General features: G+C 40.1%; 1 protein-coding gene across 11 annotated transcripts in view; it reads left to right on the top strand.

Moving 5' to 3' along the window:
* The window catches only part of PRKG1 (protein kinase cGMP-dependent 1), a 668505-nt gene that overhangs the window by 338079 nt on the left and 310776 nt on the right, over positions 1 to 19650 (top strand). For all 11 annotated transcript variants that reach the window (XM_083614092.1, XM_083614085.1, XM_083614091.1 and 8 more), the window contains one exon: positions 12190 to 12303. In XM_083614092.1, the coding sequence (XP_083470218.1) occupies positions 12190 to 12303 (114 nt within the window). The remainder of the gene's footprint in view (positions 1 to 12189; positions 12304 to 19650) is intronic.

Raw genomic sequence — 19650 nt, forward strand, 5'->3', positions numbered from 1 at the left:
TCTGCACAATGGGGTGAGCTCCTGTTGCTCTGTCCCAGCTTCTGCCAATCTAGCAGTTCAAAAACTCACCAGTGCAAGTAGATAAATAGGTACCGCTGTGGCAGGAAGGTAGACAGTGTTTCTGTGTGCTCTGGCTTCCGTCATGGAGTTCCATTGCGCCAGAAGCGGTTTAGTCATGCTGGCCACATGATCCAGAAAAGCTGTCTGTGGGCAAACACCGGCTTCCTCGGCCTGAAGCAAGATGAGCACCGCATCCCATAGTCGCCTTTGACTGGACTTAACCGTCCAAGGGTCATTTACCTTTTTACCTTACTCTGACTGGCAGCAGCTCTCCAGGGTTTCAGGCAGTGTCTTCTCCCAGGCCTACCTGGAGGTGGCAGGGATTTAACCTGTGACCTTCTGCAATCAAAGGAGATGCTCTAGCTTTTCCCCTTCAGATCGATAAGTAGGGAGATAGTTCAATGAAGATTATTTAGAGCAGGGATGTCCAACCGGTTGACCACTGGGTGATATTAGTCGATTGTGGGCTCACTTGCCTCAACAGGGGAAAAGAGCATCTGGCCCTGCTACCTCTCTCTTCCCTTCATTCGCACAAATTTGCCCCCCCCAAAAAAAATGCCCTCCTAAAAAAAGTTCAACAACTTTGGGTTATCATCCCCCAAATGGGTAGATCATCCTTTTTTCTATCTGGGAGTAGATTGCAATCTCTTGGGAGTTGGACATCCCTGATTTAGAGTGTCATTTCTCCCATTTCCGCCACCATAGCTGTATGGTTTAAAGCAGGCACGTCCAACCTCAAGTAGGCTGTGATCTACCAAAAACTGGCAGTGATCTACCACCCTTCGAAGTCATTTAAGTTCAAGAAAGAAAGAAAGAAAGAAAGACCCACTACCAGCTACTGAAACACTGTTTCTGTCTCACTACCCTGAAATAGATGAAGATCAGATGGCATCTAAAGGTAATATATGTCAAATCACAAAAAATACAGTTTCCCCAAGTGAGTCTTATCTCAGTTTCACCAATAATAAATGAAAGCCACATTTGCAATTGATTAATATGTTATTATTTCAGAAGCTTATGGCAATTGCTTCTATTTACAGGGGAAGCGGTCTATAGGAAACAGTTAAGAAAAAAATCAAGATAAGGTACAGAACTCTGGGCAGAAAAGAAAACAGGAAGTCAAAATATCATGCTGGCTATAGGGTAGAAAGTTCATGGCTTAGAAGCAACAGTAGCTTTAATCATATTTTTGAGAATGTGTATTGTTCATGTTTTATGGATTTTGTTCCAATACGATACTGGCTATTAAGTACTATTCTTTGCATTACTCTCTGATCTTCACCAGCCTCTGTAATTTAAATCACTTTCAGCATTGTTAGATAATATATTTTTCTTGGATTGGTAGCAATTTCCTAGACCTTTGCTAACACTGTATTTTTTTGCTGCAGTGTTAACACTTTGTTTATGAAATCAGTATGTTTTATTCCAAGTTACTTAATTCAGTTGGAAATGATACAGTTTTCTCTGGGTTAGGCCTTTGAAAGTTGTTGCATGGCATAACTTAGCACAGGATGAGTGAGTGATTTTTAATAACTCCTTATACTCTAATCTGATTATTTGCCTCAGTCTTAATGATATTGCTTTTTTATGTTTATCGTAAATGATTCCCATAGTCAGGAAACTGAACTGAACATGTCAATGTTTCCATTGTTTAATGCCAGTGGTGTTCAGATTCACATGATGTCCTTGGAGTTCAATCACCTGTTTAATAATATTAAGTCAATGTTACAAACAAATCAAAAGATAATAAAAAGTACGCATTTCAGATATTAAATATCAAAGGTATTGGATTAACTAGCAATATGACAAATTGCAACATTATTGGTATAAAAGTTTGCTTTGTGAAGCTTGTTCAATGTATACTTGGTTGCACACTTAATTAAAATGCAATTTGCCTTCTTAGTTTCAGACACCTGAGATTGAAAACTTGTATACACTGGATACAACTGTTGCTACACAATATCAATAGTTACTTTTTCTGTTTAACAATTTGACTTTGTGAGCACCCACTCACAACCTCCTGCAGTTCCTCCTGATATATATATATATCTTTTTTAACTCTCTTACGTTTTCACTGTTGGGTGGTGATCTCTCTGTTGTAAAAGTCATCACTTCCTGTGCCTGGCATGCACTCCGTCCCAGAAACAAAGGTTTAACTTATCAAATTGTTTTCTGCTCTCCATTTTACAGCATGTGAAAACAGTATTTAGCGAAGGAGCAGCTTTCTTTGCACGCATTGTAGAGGGACAATGAAAAATAAGAGTGATTATAGATCAGTATTTATGCATTGTATCACATAAAAAAATTGGTGTAAAGATGTGAGGCAATAAAATCTAGTAGTGCTGTTTCAACAACATATGGGGCGGTGGTATTCGACTAAGTTTTAATCAGAGAAGAACCACTGAAATCAATGGACCTAATTTAGTCATGTTTATTAATTTCAACGGGTCTACTCAGAGTAAAATATAGTTTCATAGACACTATTGGATGGGATTTGTGCAATGGGGAGGGGGCTAAGATGTGCCCTCCATCTCTTTCTAAATTCCTCCTCCTCCTACCAGCCACAGCTATCCTACTCAATGGTTTAGAATGAGATTAGAAGAGTTGTAGTTTTGGCTTGTTTTGCCAAGTTTGCTTGTCTGGTATCTGAGAAGTTACACAACAGGGCAACTACTTCATATCTGCTATAAGTTAAAATGTATTCATTGTTCTGCCAACATGATTGTCCATAAATGTGAGAAGAACGTCATTGTCCTTGTCAAAGGGATAATCACCACCTTTGGCCGTGTTTCATTGTCCGTCATAATGAGGGACTGCAACGTGTTCCCCCCTCCTTGTTCAGCACAGCAAATACTAAACATGTGCTCCATTGTAACAAAATGAATTAATTAAAGTTGCCGTGGATGGTCAGCTCTAATATTTCATGGGGCTATAATTTCTAATGCCTGATTTATTTATTTATTTGTAAAGCCTTCAACAAATTTATAAGACACATTGAAAAGCCAGGAAATGAAGAGCATAACCCCGAAAGGGAAAAGAATGGCTGTTGTGGTTAAAATATAAATTTGAATGGTATAATCCAACAGCTGTTTAGGACTGATGAACATAATGAATCTTGTATTTTAGGTGATTATCAGAGACACTTGAGATAGTGTTCAGAAAGTAATCAGATCTCTTGAGTGACATAAGCAATCTAGGTACTTCCAAAATAAATCAAGGGGTGCTTTTGTCCTTTAGTTACAAATGCATTTATTTTTCTGAAAATGAGCTGATGTGATATTGTATAAAGGGCTAGTAAGCATTTAATATATGAAGAGTTAACACCAAGATCTCCCTTAAGGTTGGATCAGAGAGCTAAAATGGATTGTAGGAAAACTATCTGACCCAGGTAGAATGCATTTATTAACAATTGTTCAAATATGACAGTGTTTATTTTAATTAATTACTTTATTTCATGTCAGGATGTTTTTATTAGGTAGGTTGTATGTTTCTATAGATAGCTTGAGTTATGAATTTGATAAATAAATATTTGAACTGGCTGGCCGTAGCCCTCCATGTTATTCAACACCCACATCAGGGAGCACTCCATAGGATCATAGAGTTCGAAGAGACCCTGAGGATCATCTAGTCCAGGGGTCAGCAAACTTTTTCAGCAGGGGGCCGGTCCACTGTCCCTCAGACCTTGTGGGGAGCCAGACTATATTTTTTGGGGGGAAATGAACAAATTCCTATGCCCCATGAATAACCCAGAGATGCATTTTAAATAAAAGCACACATTCTACTCATGTAAAAACACACTGATTCCCAGACCATCCGGGGGCCAGATTTAGAAGGCGGCTGGGCTGGATCTGGCCCCCGGGCCTTAGTTTGCCTACCCATGATCTAGTCCAACCCCCTGCATTGCAAGAATATGCCAGCTGTCCCATGTGGGGATCGAACCTGCAACCTTGGCATTATCAGCACCGTGCTCTAACCAACTGCATTAGTATTTAATGGGTTTCCAAAAAGGAATGATTTTATGTGTATGTTTTGAATTAGAACAGGACAGTAACTGCCTCCTAGTTTTTGTTTTCAAGTAAAATAGGAATAGGAATAGGCTTAACATGATAATTAAATGGACTGGGCATCACTCTTCATGGTACAGTGGTACCTTGGTTCTCAAACGCCTTGGCACTCAAACAACTTGGAACGCAAACAATGCAAACCTAGAAGTAAGTGTTCCGGTTTGCAAACTTTTTTCAGAAGCCAAATGTGCTCCGTTTTGAGTGTTAAGCTTCTGATTTGAGTGCCACACTTCCGTTTTGAGTGTTACGCTGAGGTCTGTCTATTTTTGCTATTTATTTTGTGTTTTTGTTTTTGTGGCTTTTTTGTTTTGTTTTTGTGACTGTGTGGATGGAACCCAGTTCAGCAATTGATTGATTGATTGATTGATTGATTGTGTGACTGCAGTACAGTGTTTATTGCTTTCACTATATGGATCAATGGTCTTGTTAGGTAGTAAAATTCATGTTAAATTGGTGTTTTAGGGGTGGTTTTTAAAAGTCTGGAATGGATTAATCCATTTTGCACTACTTTCTATGGGAAAGCGCGCCTTGGTTTTGGAATGCTTTCGTTTAGGAATGGACTGTTGGTTTGCAAGCCCCCTCCACAGAGGCTGGCCCCTCTCACTGTCCTCGGAGCTTGCATACCGGTAACCTCCTCTGGCTGACATCCAGACAGACCAGGGAGATTTTGATAGGCGACATTTTCCCAAGCGTGGGTAAATGCACACCCCCTCCTCCTGCTTCTTCCCTAGCAGGGAAAAGGAGACAGACAGAAACGTCTATTTTACATTCTTTTATTTCTGTCTACAGCACTAGAGAAAAACACGTCCTTTCAGTTCAGTTCTTCTAGCAAGTCAGACACACTTCCTGTACATGCGCAAACGGAAGGTTTCAAATTACACTCTTCACAGAGCCTTTCCCAGCCTGTGAACTTCCTGGGAAATTCTTTCCCACAGATAGCCGCATCATGTGATGTCAACAAGCTGGCTGTTTGCAGCTGTGATGTTCTCATATACTGACATGGACTTCCAGAACGGATTAAATTTGAGAACCAAGGTACCACTGTACTTCACAAAGGCTCCTCCTCTTCTCTGAAATCAGTGGTCATAATGTGTGCCTGCTCCCTGTGGCAATTTGCAGGAGGCCTGAAAGAACTTGCATCTCTTCTAGCAATAGCTTGCATTGCCATAGTATGACCTCTGGCCTCAGATGACAGTATAGCCAGGGCAAAGGTCAGAGCAAGATTTCCTTAGTCTACCATTCTATTCCTAACAGCAACCAGCTAATGCCTCAATAGCACTCGCAGGCCAATTATAAAGGTGACAATAACTTTCTGCCATAGCATCTGGTATTCAAAGCCATACTGGCTGCATTCGGATGTCATTATGAACTATGGTTTATTGTGCTGAGAATTTATTTATTTTTGCAATGTATACAATGCCCTGCTTTTCACTATTTTAGTCCCAAAGCAGCTGACAAAATAAAAACAAACAATATAGAACATTTAAAACATAAATTAATAATTGGGGAATTAAATAATCAGAGCAGCATTCATGGTGCAAAGGACCCCTGGAATAAAACAGTTTTAACCAGGCATCTGAAACTGAGCAAAGACAGTGCCTGCCTGATTTGTTGGGCGGGAGTTCTATGAAATCCAAAAACTCCATATTGGCGTGAGTCATGCTACTGGTCCATGGGGGACTACAGTTAGTGCTTCCCCATATGATCTCAGTGATCAGCTTTGGCTTTGCAGGGCAAGGTTGTCCTTAGTTGTTATCCTGGGCTAAAGTTGTTCAGCCCTGCCTGGAGGTGCAAAGGATTGAAATTGGGATATTCTCCGTGCACAGCAGATGCTTTGTCACAGAGCTATAGCCCTTCCCCATAGTTGTTGGCATCTGTTATCTTGGGAGACAATTTAGGAATGCATCTTTGGGGAGAGAAGTCAAACTGTTGGAAGGTTATACTGCCTGCTGTGGCCATAGAGACCGATACAGGAGAGACATGTTTCGTTGCAGCTGGAGCAGATGAAAGCGTGCGGTTGTGCTGCTGCAGATGCACTATGATGTTTCTTCTTTCTGCACTCGTTTAGTAAAATATAAATGAATCATAAAGCAGATCATTGTGATATCAAGTTCTCAGAAACTCTTCTTTTTATATTGCCTTCCATCTACTAATTACTGAAGAGCATCTTTCTTCAATGGGCATTTGGTGTCCCCCGAATACTTTTCTTCACCTCTATCTTTAGTGCACTCCTCTCATCTAAGCTTTGCAGTAGAATTTTTCAACAGCAAGACAACTTTAACTATGTGTTTGTATGTATTCCCAGATAGCTGCCAATTCTGTTGTGTGCCCCCAGGCTTCTGCCTGCAGATTTTGAGGCTCAGCTCTCCTATTTCCTTTATATATTGTAAATCCTTTCCCCCTCTAGACTTCATAAGATTAGATTTCAGCTTTGCATACCTTCAGTAATATAGCTTTGGGGGCTGAAAAATCTGAAATTGTTACCTCTTAAAAGTCTCAGGACTCAGTCTCAAGTGGTGTGCGTCATTTAGTGAACTCATTCCTCCTTAACATGCCATGTATTGAACGGTTTTGAAACATCAGGGGGCTTCTGGATTGCTGCTTAAGTATTAATGATGTCAGAGGCAATAAAAAATGAACAAAATAAAAGTGGAAGAAATGTCAGCAAAAAATGCGTAAAGAGTGGGCCTTTTGTGACAGTACTCGCAGGTACGGAGCACCAGCACCCTTTTTTATGCCCATGGCATCCATGCTGTGCTGCTGCCTATGGCACCTTTATTGCTATCTGAGTATCGCCCCCTCATTCCTCCCCCAAAATGTATTACATAAAGGTGACCCAAGAGTTGCTATTTTGCCAGGGGCCCTGGTGGAATGGGTGTGTGAGGTCCCATCTCTTTTGTACAAGTAAATTTCTGGAAAAGGAACTAAATAGGTCTATCAGGAATGTTGGCAAACTATGCAGGAAAAACATGGTGAAAGAAGCCTAGTCCCTGATTTGTGAGCTTTGGACACGTAGAAAGATTTAAATGTGGAAGTATCATCTGCACATATGGGAGATAAGATGTTTCCTACTTATGATGATTTGAATCAACTTAGATTATTGCTATCTCTATATTTCAGACAATGTTTTTGCAAGGCATACTCAGTGTCAAATCAAGACTCTTTCCAGGGTGGAGCTTCTTCCTAAAAGAAAAATAGCTGTCACTAAACTGAGGAGACTTTATGCTGCTGCAGCTAATAGGTTGGTGAGAAGAGGAAGTAGGGTTTCTATCTGTATTTCTGTATGTGTGTGAGTAAGCACATTATAGCACATAAAATTCTATCATTGAGAACCTGGAACGCAACCCCCCTACAAACAGGGAGTTGTTGTCAAAGAAAAAAGCCCTTCCCCCAATTTTTCCATTTTGACTGGCAGGACTTTGTGTGTGATGCTCAGAGCAACACCAGTGCAGAGTTAGTTTCTGAAAAGTTAAAAAACAGTTGAGAGTGGTAACCTTCTCTCGAAGACAGATCCACAGTGATAGTGTCATCACTGAAAAGTTCATGTCTGATGTAGTTGTTGGTCTGGGCTTCAGAGCAAGGTTTCAGCCAATATCAGTGCATGTAGGGAAGTGCTCCCCCCCCAAAAAAAACCCCTGGGTGAAGAGTGGGGAATTGTCATTATCAGTGAGGAAGCAATACATAGCTCATAGACTGCATCTAATTTTGTGGGTTACAAGCTGTACAGGCCTGTATTATAGCAGCAACATTAGTAGAATTATTTTGCTAATCCAACCAGAATAAAGATGCTATATATTGATAAAGGTGCTTTTAAATCAAAATGATCTCAATAAGTGTTTCGATTTCATAAAACTATATTAACCCTAAACAGCAAAACTGGAAGTTAGTAATAAACCATTAGATTATTGGCCATTATAAAATTGACATTCTCAGAGTCTGTTAATCTGTTTTTCCTTCTCCCTGCTTGCAAGAAGGAGAAAATGGCCATTTAATTATTGGAAGGGGGGAAATATCCTTACAATAAATGAGAATGTGATAGGGCTGTTTAGTTTATAGACCAATTTATGAGAGAAACACAAGTGCAATTCGGCTAAGGATGTTATTTAATTTTTAATTGGATGGACTGAATGTGCTAAAAGTACCAAATGTTCACACCGTAACCGAAAAAAGCAGCCCTTAGTTTATTTTCGCTTTCATTGTGGAGGACAAGAGAATGTGCGATTTTGCCTCCATATTGAGTTAGGGTTTTTGAGGATCAGAGCTTGTATTTGGATTGAGCAAGCAGACTTCACCAAATAGAGTGGAACAGAGATGTCACTTTCCAGTATATTCGCAGGCCCTTCAAAATACCCAACTTGATACGAATATGCCTCCTTGTGAATTTTGCAAAGAAAAATCTTCCACTTGAGGGCAAACCACATGATTAACTCCATGTGCTGTTTAGTTCTTGGGGAGGTAGTGGTGTTCATATACTTTCATATACTTTGATAAAATTCACCATCCCTTACTGAAGTAATTTGCCTTCCTTGAAATTCTTTGGCTATTTTGCCAAGCCAGAAACATCAGCATTTCTCAGTAGTCAAAACGCAGCAGCTGCAGCAGCTCTCCCTGGGACCTGGATCCTGAAATAATAGTCTACATACTATCTTCCCTAATGAAAATGTTCATTACTGGTAGTTTGTGACTGTATTGCTATTTTCTTCTTTCTCTGAGTGCTGTTGGGGCCTGTGATGTCCAACATTATTTGTGCAGTCTCCTGACTTAGTGAGTTAATGATTATATTCATTTGTTCCAAGCTTCTGGCAGTTTTAAACAAGGGACCTTAATTATGCAAAATTCTGTTGTTTATCTGGAAAGCCTAATGTAAGGATGCAGGCAATGAAAATCTACCCCCCCACCAGCTCTACAATGGCAGAAATTGCCCTATGGCAGTTCTGTTCTGATTGCTTGACTCCTGACTGGTACAACATATTTTTGGAACTTGCAGAATAGTATATAATAAATGAGCTAACAAGGATTTTGATATATATTTTTATTTTAAAAAATTGCAGGATTATTTTACCCTCAGGCATATTTTTAAAGAGATCAGGGTACTAACTATTGTAACTGGAGTGCTTTCAAATTACTGTTAACTGTAGAAATATGCATATCTAATCATCAAAAAGTTGATCAGTTTCCTACAGAGGTCTTCAGACATTCTTTACACGAAGCATGTGTATGTGTGTGCAAGCAGTAAGCCCTGCCTTCAAGCGACAAGCTCTCACTACAGGAACAATTACTATGGGCAGACAAATTGTGCATAGACTTAGTGTGCCCATATAGTTTGAATGTACACTGCCTAGTGAATCTATGCAGGACGGGGAGACAGCTGCTATACCGAATAACTGATGGGGTTATTGCTACCCCCCCCAATTAAGCTTATTGGTTGCTTTTCTTACAAAAGTGCAAAGCGACTTACAACACTAAACACATATGTTACAATGTAAACTATATATATATATATATATATATATATAATATATATATATATATGGTGTTCATATTTTTAAAAGGCAGGATTAAAAAAAATCCCATCCACTCAAGGAAGCTACAGATAATCAAAAGCCAAAGGCCTGGCAGAAAAGAAACGTTTTTGCCTATTACCGAAATATATGCAATGATGGTGACAGGTGAGTCTCCCTGAGGAGGGCATTCCACAAACAGGGAGCCATCATTGAAAAGGTCCGTTCTCATGTTGCCAGCCTCTGGACCCTTCCATGGAGGGAGGCACACAGAGAAGGGCCTAAGATGACGATTGGATGTTCTGGGTCAGTTAATATGAGGAGAGTTGGTCCTTGTAGTATTGGGATCCTGAGATGCACAAGGTCCAGCACTTTGAATTGGGCCTGAAAACTAATTTGTAGCCTAGCAGCTGAGCCAGGATTTGTGTTATGTGCTCAGACAATCTTGCCCTGGTGTGGAACCTGACCACCAAGTTATATACCAGCTTCAGTTTCCTAACCATCTTCAAAGGCAACCCCATGTGTAATGCATTGCAGTAATTTTACCTAGAGATCAGCAGAGTGTAGACAACAGAGGTTAGGCTATCCCTGCCCAAATATAGGCTATATAATATTGGTAAGACATAGAGGTTGGGAAATTCATAAGACAGAGGTTGCACACATGAATTCTCCAGCAAGCAATGGCTGGTGCTATTCAGTGCTTGATAAGGGGCATCCTTACCTTGCGTTTTGTGGAAAGACCTTTGAACATGTGGCTGCCATTAAGCACATTGATGCTTCACCCAAGAACCCTTTTGGTCCTGCATGTACTCAAGTGTTTCCTTGTGTACGCAGTGTTTCTGTAAGTGCAGTCTGGAGACTGTCTAAAATATATATAGCTTCAGAAATGATCTCCCAGTGTATTTGAATTTACCTGGGTTACTCAATTTTGTAAAGATGGAAATATTCCATGGCTGCCTGTTGCAATATATCTGCCACTAATTTATTGTGATTGGTATAGATTTGCTCTTGCAGTGGTGGATAATTATATATTTAGTGAGTGCCTGAAAAGCCGGATTTGCTGGTTGGTTGGGAGGTCACAGGTCTTTGAAGTCTACACAGATGTAACATTAATTCCCTCAATTATGAAGAACTGCAGAACATATTTACTCAAAAAAAAAAATTGATCAGAAAGGGGCAGTGATTGGGCAACTCCACATTAAGTGGGCTCTAAGGAACTTGCATTTTTGGTAGTCAAACCTAAGGCACACAAATACATTGGTGTATCATGCCACTTTGAATTAGACAGATTGGCCATGGCTTCTTTCTGCCTCTAGATATGAAATGCCTCATTTTAGACATGATAAAATTACTTTAATTTAATTTAAAGACATGATAAAATTAGTTTAATTGTTTTGAATGCGAATACAAATGCCAATTATGCAATGGAAATGGGTCAAAATAATTTCTTTTGAGAACAGCTTCTTTCTTCATGGATGAATGTTCACAAGGATTAGGATTTCCCCCCTTTTAAAATGACCAAAATTAGTTGCTTAGATTGCTTTATAAGAAGAGGGCTTGCTGAACTGAGGATCATGACATTTAACTAAAAAATATGTGAGTTTTGTGCTTTCTGGGAAGATGTCAGTGTCCAATCTTTTCAAGTTCAGAAAAAAAGTGGGAGGCTAGACTTTTTCAGTGTCTGTTTTATTTACTACAGTCCCTGGAATTAGTAAAAAGTAATTCCCTAATGATGTATCCAGATTCTTACACTATGAGTCTACATCTTTGGCAGCCAAGGAATATGTTTATTTAGGGAGTGGGGGTGGGAACTAGGGCCCATTCCACGGACTCTGCTGAGAAAGTGCTGCAGGCTCTGCTGCAGCCTGGTGGAAAGGCTGCTCTTAAGAATCAGTAGGAAAAGGGACAGCTAGGCTGGTTCTGCTCAGTCTAGCTGCACTTGACTCCACTCCCTCAATGGTCACTTTTCAGCTGCCATTCACCATTGCAACAGCAGAGGGAGAGTTGGGATCGCTGGGGTCACTCAATCAGCTAGGCTGAGATATCAGCCTTGTTTGGCTCCCTTTCTCCCTGAACTGTTACCATTCAATCTGGTCTCCCTAAGAATTTTGCAACTTTAAGAATTAGTGTCTACGGTTGTTGGTTGTTTAACGCACAGTTACCCAATCTTATAAGCTTATCCGCTTTTGGTTTTATACCACTTGAGGCTCATTTCTGGATATGTAGAATGTATATGTATGTGGAAGTGCCTCCCTCAACTACAGATTGAAAGATTAAAGAAATGGAAAACAAAGCATACTTACACTGTAAAGCATTGATTTCTTCACCATATATGCAAAGTGAGAGGGCAGGGATGGGGAAGCTGTGATCATCTAGATGTTGTTAGACTCCAACTCCATCACCCCCAGCCAGCATGGTCAATAGTCAGGAATGATGGAAGCACCATCTGAAGGGCCACAAATTCCCCACTCTTGTTACAGCAGTTCATGCTCATGAAATGTTATGCAGGACAAATTCTAAATGATATAAAATGTTTGTGATGTGGAACTGTTCTTTGTTCACAGATGGAAAGGTTGAAGTGACAAAGGAAGGTGTGAAACTGTGCACCATGGGACCTGGCAAGGTATTTGGGGAACTCGCTATCCTTTACAACTGTACCCGGACAGCCACCGTCAAAAGTAAGGATATTTTGGAGTTTAATCCTAAAGTCATAATGTTGACAAATACTGATATTCAGTCCAGACGCATTTTGGTCAGTTAGTAGTTTTGTGAAGTGCTCGTATCTGTAAAAAGAAACAAAAACGCTCCAGGTCTACACATTTTTGAGGAACGTTTGTTCTTTCCAAGGTAGTCTTTGAAGAGTGAGTGTATCATGGCATGCTATAGAAATTCATGTTTCATATGTCAACAACTGTGTTTTACAGTAAGTGGTTTAGATATATGACAGTTTGCAGAATCTGTGTTTCGGAAGTTCAGTCAATAGATTCTGCACCCGCCCTCCTTCAGTTCTCAAAAGCTTCTGCAATTGAAACTGTTACATTTCCTATTCAAATTAGGGAAAAAATGCATTTTAAAAAACTTAGATGACTCTAGTAGATGAGCTAAAGGAGCTGGTGGAGAATAGAAGTGTTGCTGTGATAAAGATATAGAGTCTCATTTATTTTTTCATTGTTTGCATGCCCTTCTTTTTGCACATACTTAGGGCAAACAGGCTAGAAACTGTTAATGTGTCTAGCCAGCCAGTGCTGTTACACCTATTATTCCTCACAGCATCTCCCTTCTCATCCACCTCCTTCCCAAGATGTTGTTTTGTGTCTGATATTTAACAGCAACTCTCTTTCCTCATTAAACTGGAGTGGTGGTGAGGCCAGAACTATTGTCATCCTGAAATGAGAAATTCTGAAGAGAAATTGGCAGTATATTTGTTAGTAATTTTGTACTTGTTTCATCCCTCCCCACCTCCACCCCATGGATGTTTCAACTGATGGCAATTATGCATCTTCTGTAGGCAATGACTTTGTGCACAATGCCACTTGGAATGCTAACAAGTGACTTCATTGTAATTTCACTCGCTCATTAATGCATAAATAACTGAATGGCAGTCATAATTGAAATTAGCTTGATATTCCTTCGCTCTGACAGGGAGGTCACCAGTTAGCATTTGGAGGCGTTTCTGCTAGTTCTAGATAAACACATGCAATTCCTTGAAGTGCAGAGAGCTTATTTAAGAAACATTATTGACTAACACATTTACATTATTGCTATTGCCTCTGAAACTGGCTGGAACATCTGTCTATTCTGTCTAAAGACAACTTGGCTTATTTGTTGCAACTCTGAATATGCAGCTGGTAAGAAGGAATGGCAACCGTATGGAAACAATGATAATGTTAAGCATTCAGCTTCAAAAATGCAACCTGAAATACTCTCGAAAAGTTTGTCAGTTCTGGCGGACCATTTCTCTTTAACTGTTGCATGTTAAAACCTTGTTCTCACCTTCCAGAGTAACTTTAAAGTTCTGCAAAGAGCCGGACCATTACAGTTCTGGCTCTGTAGCTTTGGTACCGGAAGAAATTCATCAGTGCTCCTCATTAGTCTTCCTAAAGAAGTGAGGTGTCAGTCTGCTTGCAAGGGATTTTGGGATCTAGCTGGGTCTTCTGTGTTATTTTAAGTATGCTTTGTGTTTTGTTTCTGTCTTTTTGTAAATAGTTTTTTGTAAGCTTTCTCAAATGCCAGTAAAATATTGTTACTGGCCACCCCAACCTCTGCAGAGCAGTGCACAAGATACCGTACCAAGGGGTATTGACACTCAATCAGGGTGTTCCTTTGGGGAAAATGAGGTGTGGCGGAGTCTGCAGCATCTTTGAAATATGATTTATTTACACATATGTACACTGGAAGCTTTCAAAAGAGAGAGATTTCACAGCATTCACATCTCAGGAGGATCATGTCCTTCACAGCAGCCCAGTATTGGATTCCCAGACATCTCTGCCCTGCATGGCCTATGCCTGGAGTGCTGGCTCCGCCCTTCTTCCCCATCTGTCTGCTCCCCCCCTCCCCGACCTCTGTTTTTTTCAAAATGGACACATTTTTTCCTGTGTGATCTAACACCTCCTATAACCTCCACCACCCAACTCTGCTATTTCTTCTGCTAACTAACACACAGCTTGCAGGGGGTGGGGGGGTGGGGAGGACAGCATCTGCATGATCAGTTGTTCCTTAATGGCCTGGTACATGCAAATTGCATGACTTGAGTCTTGAAGGTTGCATAGATTAAACATATCAATGGCAATTAGGCTTGTTGTACAGGAAACAAGGAGGCCTTAAATGCAGTGCATCTCATGTATTGCCCAATGGTAGTGGTAGAAAGGTAAAGGGACCCCTGACCATTAGGTCCAGTTGTGACCGACTCTGGGGTTGCAGCCCTCATCTCGCTTTATTGGCTGAGGGAGGTGGCGTACAGCTTCCGGGTCATGTGGCCAGCATGACTAAGCCACTTCTGGTGAACTAGAGCAGGGCACTGAAACACCGTTTACCTTCCAGCCGAAGAAGTACCTATTTATCTACTTGCACTTTGACGTGCTTTCGAACTGCTAGGTTGGCAGGAGCAGGAACCGAGCAATGGGAGCTCACCCCGTCGTGGGGATTTGAACCACCGACCTTCTGATCGGCAAGTCCTAGGCTCTGTGGTTTAACCCACAGCGCCACACGCATCCCTAATGGTAGTGGTACTGCAGTGTAATATTACAATAGGGTAATGACATTTGGAAGTGGAGCAATCCATATATATATTTTTGCCCGAGAGGTACTCAGTTGGATTTTGAAAGGTCACTGCACTTTTTGCATCCTGCTCTTCAAAAAGCACATGATATTGATGTTTAAAACAATGTCTTGCATGCTCATACACTGCATCTGTAAATGTGTGGATTCATATCTTTACAGTATTGCTACCTGTGTGTCTCTGCTGTGTTTGCATGCCTTCCCATTCAAGTCAGTCACTGGCACGTGATAACACTTGCTCTTGCATTATTCCCCACCCCCCTTCCCAAATAATCAGTATGCAAACACACACACACACACCTTCTCTCTGAAGAAAATAAAGAGTGCTGCTTGTGGGGCTCAACAGTTTCCTTTTGTGCTAGTTTTTACACTTGACAGCTCCATTTGTTCATATTAAGTGATGGGTCACTGATTCAAATTCAGAATAAAGGAGACAGCACATAAAGTATTATTGATAAAAAGCAATTCTCTGATCTTTCAGAAATAAGATATTAATCTTTTTTCTTGTTAACAGATGGATATTCTAACTGAAAAAAGCCCTGGCTCAAGTTGTCAGATTCAGTAAAAGACATACAAATTGGTTATTATAAGTATATTACAGAATTATCTATTTATCTCATTAAATCATATTGACCCCCAAACTAGTTAGTCATTTGAAGTTGCACTACAAGTGGAACCTGCAACAAAAGGTTGCAGCATAGTGTGCTCCTGTTATAGGACACTACATTACATTCCTTTTCATTTTTGGAGTTTTGAAAAAAATAAATAAAAATAATTAAACATTTTTCTTTCTGAGGCTGCCGAGCATTTTCAGTTCTTGTTGGACTGATTTAGGGGTGGAGGTGTCTCCTTAGGTTCCCCCCCCCATTTTTTTCCCATACTTCTACAAACCTTAGAGTTCCCATAGCCGGTTGATATTTCCCGCTCAGGTGTGTGAGGTGCAGTTTTAGGCATATAATAATCAGCACTTACACCTGAACGTCATTATTGTTCACTATTATTGTTTTGTTTTTGTTTTAACTATTTATAGTGAGCAATAGTGGCAATGGCAGCCTTAGCAAGGAAGGAGGTTCAGGGCAACTTCAGATGATTACAGCTGCACCCCAGTCATCTGAGAGGTATAGAACTAACCACATTATCCACCTGAATTAACCAAAGCTTCCTGCAGAGGTTTAGTGAAAGAGCAGTCTTCTTTCAGCTTCTCTGAACTTTACAAAAATAACAAATAACTCTTCCTGCTCCAGCCACTCAAAAAGAGAGCAGCAAAAAACAAGTTAAACAATGTAAGACTATTAAGGAAATATCACAGATATTGATGATGTATGGAAGAGAAAGCAGAAATCAGGGCAGATGATTAACTGCTAATTTTTTGCCTGTGATTGAAATGGTTCCAAATAATTATTCAAAAGATTACGCATTCTACAGTGCCAGGATAGTAAACAATTAAATTATAAATGGCACCATTAGCTGTGGTGCTAATAAAGTAGCACGACTGCAGTGTTATACTCATTTTTCACCATTCCAGAGAAAGTCAAGAGATCAACGTACCCTGATAATTAGAAACCTATGTCATGTCTATTTGGAAACTAAAACATCACCGGGGGTGGGGCGGGGAGGTGAGAATAACTGTCCCTTGTTTCCCAGTAAGATTTCAACATTTACTACTGGGGATCTAGGGAAAATTAAACAAAACCAATTGAAATGGATCTAGAGAATCAGTTTCCTCCAAGAGCCCCTAGATCTCATCTGCAATTACCCATTAAATAACATTGCCTAAGAAGGCGAGACTGGCAACTGGCCAGTAATTAATTAGATTTTCTGAATCCAGTGAGGGTTTCCTGAGGTGTTTTTACCACTGCCTCCATAAAGCAGGCTGGGTTTGTAGCCTTGGATGTTACTGTTGCTGTATTTTACTGTTGTGATTTTAATTATCATAAACCACCTGGGATAGTAAGTATGCATGGGCTATATATCTGTATAGTAAATAAGCAAATATTTTTTTTCAGAGAAAATATAGACAGACACACATTTCTTTTAGTATTGTCAGTGGTGAAAACGTAACCTGAAGTCAGTCAGCATAGTGGGAATATATACCGGTAATTGCATAGATCTTTCAAAAAAAAAATTAAAAATGAAGGGTAATGTGGGTGGGTGGGAAGTAACTTATCATTGTCATTTATCATAGTGGAAAGCACAGTGGAAACATCCTTATAAAACCTTGAGACAGCTTTTCCCCCCAGCTAGTCAGCTGTGTATACATGAGGTTCACTTCTGATCTGCTGAACAGCAAAGAATCAGATACAAATGTAGGACAAGTTCCTGCTGCATTTATCATGTAGGTTTGAGCTGTGATAGGGCATGCAGTAGATAAGGCCTTTTCATTGTTCCAGTCATGCTATATCTAAAAGTCTTATTCTTCCCTCTGGAGCAGTTTTTAGTGAATACGTAATCTTAGACTCGATATCACAGTTGGAACTCATTAGGACAGCTGATGCCCTCTGGAAGAGTGATATGGCCATTTGGTCTTACAATAGCTCCTCTGTGAATAAGACGATGATTTCAGTCTCTCAGAGCTGTGTAATGCCGTGATCACTGCACACGAATGTAAGATATCCACTGCACACTGTGTGTGTATAATGCATTGCAAACGGAAATGTTGTTACTTGAAACGTTTTGAGCTTTTAAGTAACTTTGAGCTTTTAAGGACACTGAGATCCAGCGCCGACGGCCTTCTGGCGGTTCCCTCACTGCGAGAAGCGAAGTTACAGGGAACCAGGCAGAGGGCCTTCTTGGTAGTGGCACCTGCCCTGTGGAACGCCCTCCCATCAGATGTCAAAGAAATAAACAACTATTGGACTTTTAGAAGACATCTGAAGGCAGCCCTGTTTAGGGAAGCTTTTAATATTTGATGAATCATTGTATTTTAATATTCTGCTGGAAGCCGCCCAGAGTGGCTGGGGAAACCCAGCCAGATGGGTGGGGTATTATTATTATTATTATTATTATTATTATTATTAATAATAATAATTAAAAGCCAATAAGCAAAAAACAACAAGAACCAGAGCTAACAGTATAGTGCAGTAAAGAATAGGGGTCCTACAGAAAGATAACAGTGAATTATGTAAAGGAGAACCATAAGTATGTGGCAGTGGTTCAACACAAGCCTCTTAGACAGGCATAGGCAAACTCCGGCCCTCCAGATGTTTTGGAACTACAATTCCCATCATCCCTAGCTAACAGGACCAGTGGTCAGGGATGATGAGAGTTGTAGTCTCAAAACATCTGGAGGGCTGGAGTTTACCTATGCCTGCTCTTAGAGATGTTGAGCTTGTTACCTCTTCAAGCATGATGTCAGTTCACCACTTTGTGACATTGTCCAAGAGCTTAGTCTCACAACATTATCTCTCTGCAACTGCGTAACATTCCAAAAGAATTCAGAACTTTAATGAGAATTAGATGAACTGGCAAACACAACGTATACTTTTCATTAACTTCTGCCTGGTTTTCAAATCAGAGTGCTGCAAAGCATGGAGACTCAGAGGAATTAAACAGGTGAAAAGATTGCATTTTAAAAATTAGATAGAAAATGTCAAGGAGAAGACAAATAAGCACAGCACTGATAAGCAAGAAATGTTTTGAGTCTTAACGGGGCGTTGTTATTGAACAACAGAAAGGAGACCAGATTTATATTTGGATTGCTCTAAAGTGGCTACATGCTATAGTTTAGATGTGTAGAAGCAAGCAGAAGAACAAAACAATGGTTTTTAAATCTTAATTTTTGCCTAGGGATCTTTTGGGACCTGGAGCTTCTCTAGTTGTAGACAAATACAGCAAATATGGCAAAACTGTACAGAATAATGTGGGTTCAGACACTTTGCATTGTAACAAACAACGACGGTTGCGTTCTGAGTGCAGATTCAAGATTATATGAACATAATTGGTTGCAGCTTTATCTCTTTTCCCATGCTTTGAAAAGTGTTAGCCATTCCTCTTTGGGAAAATCAAAACCATATTTCCATTTCTGGACTTTAAGCTTGTAAAAATATTTTATCAGCACTTTTCCTATGCCAAAGTCAGCTAAGTTCTGGGTAAGGGGGAAGATTTGACACAATATACTTTTTCTTCTTTCTTGTATGCTTTTGGTATTCGGACATTCTCTTTTTAGGTAATAAAAACCTGAAAAATGTAGAAGCAGCTTCCGCCCTACGACAAGCATAAAACATGTAACATTTCCCCTGAAGAAGAATGTGTGCTTTCAAACTGCACTGGGAATTCTGGAAAGCACTAATATCTATCCTTCAGTAAATCACTGTTGGCTTTGACCTTCTGTTTTTGTGTGTGCGTGTTTGCAGTGTACTTCAGTGATAATATCCAGGTAGAAATTTTCAAGGCATGTAGCTAATCTCCCAGACTTGAGCAGTTTATTTGCTGAGAGTGAGCCACTTCCAATATTCCCAGGAAAGTAGCAACAGAAGACATCTGAACTCTGCCCCACATGCTTCTTGGTCTCATCTAAAGGGGGAAATGTGCCCACAAGGGTGCTCAAGTGCTCAGGCGCTGTACCCAATCATTTGTGGCTTAACAAACTATGGTTTATTAAACAAATGTCATTTTGTATGGACTGGGACATTCTCTTTCTTATATTTTCTTTGTTTTTGTTTTTTAAAAACATTAACAAACAAAAATGGAAGTAGTGCCGTTGCTGCAATTCACATCAGGTTTCAAACAATCCACTTACGGGCCATGAA

The sequence above is a fragment of the Podarcis filfolensis genome (genome assembly GCF_964270895.1).
Source record: "Podarcis filfolensis genome assembly, chromosome: 5".
Classification (NCBI taxonomy): domain Eukaryota; kingdom Metazoa; phylum Chordata; class Lepidosauria; order Squamata; family Lacertidae; genus Podarcis; species Podarcis filfolensis.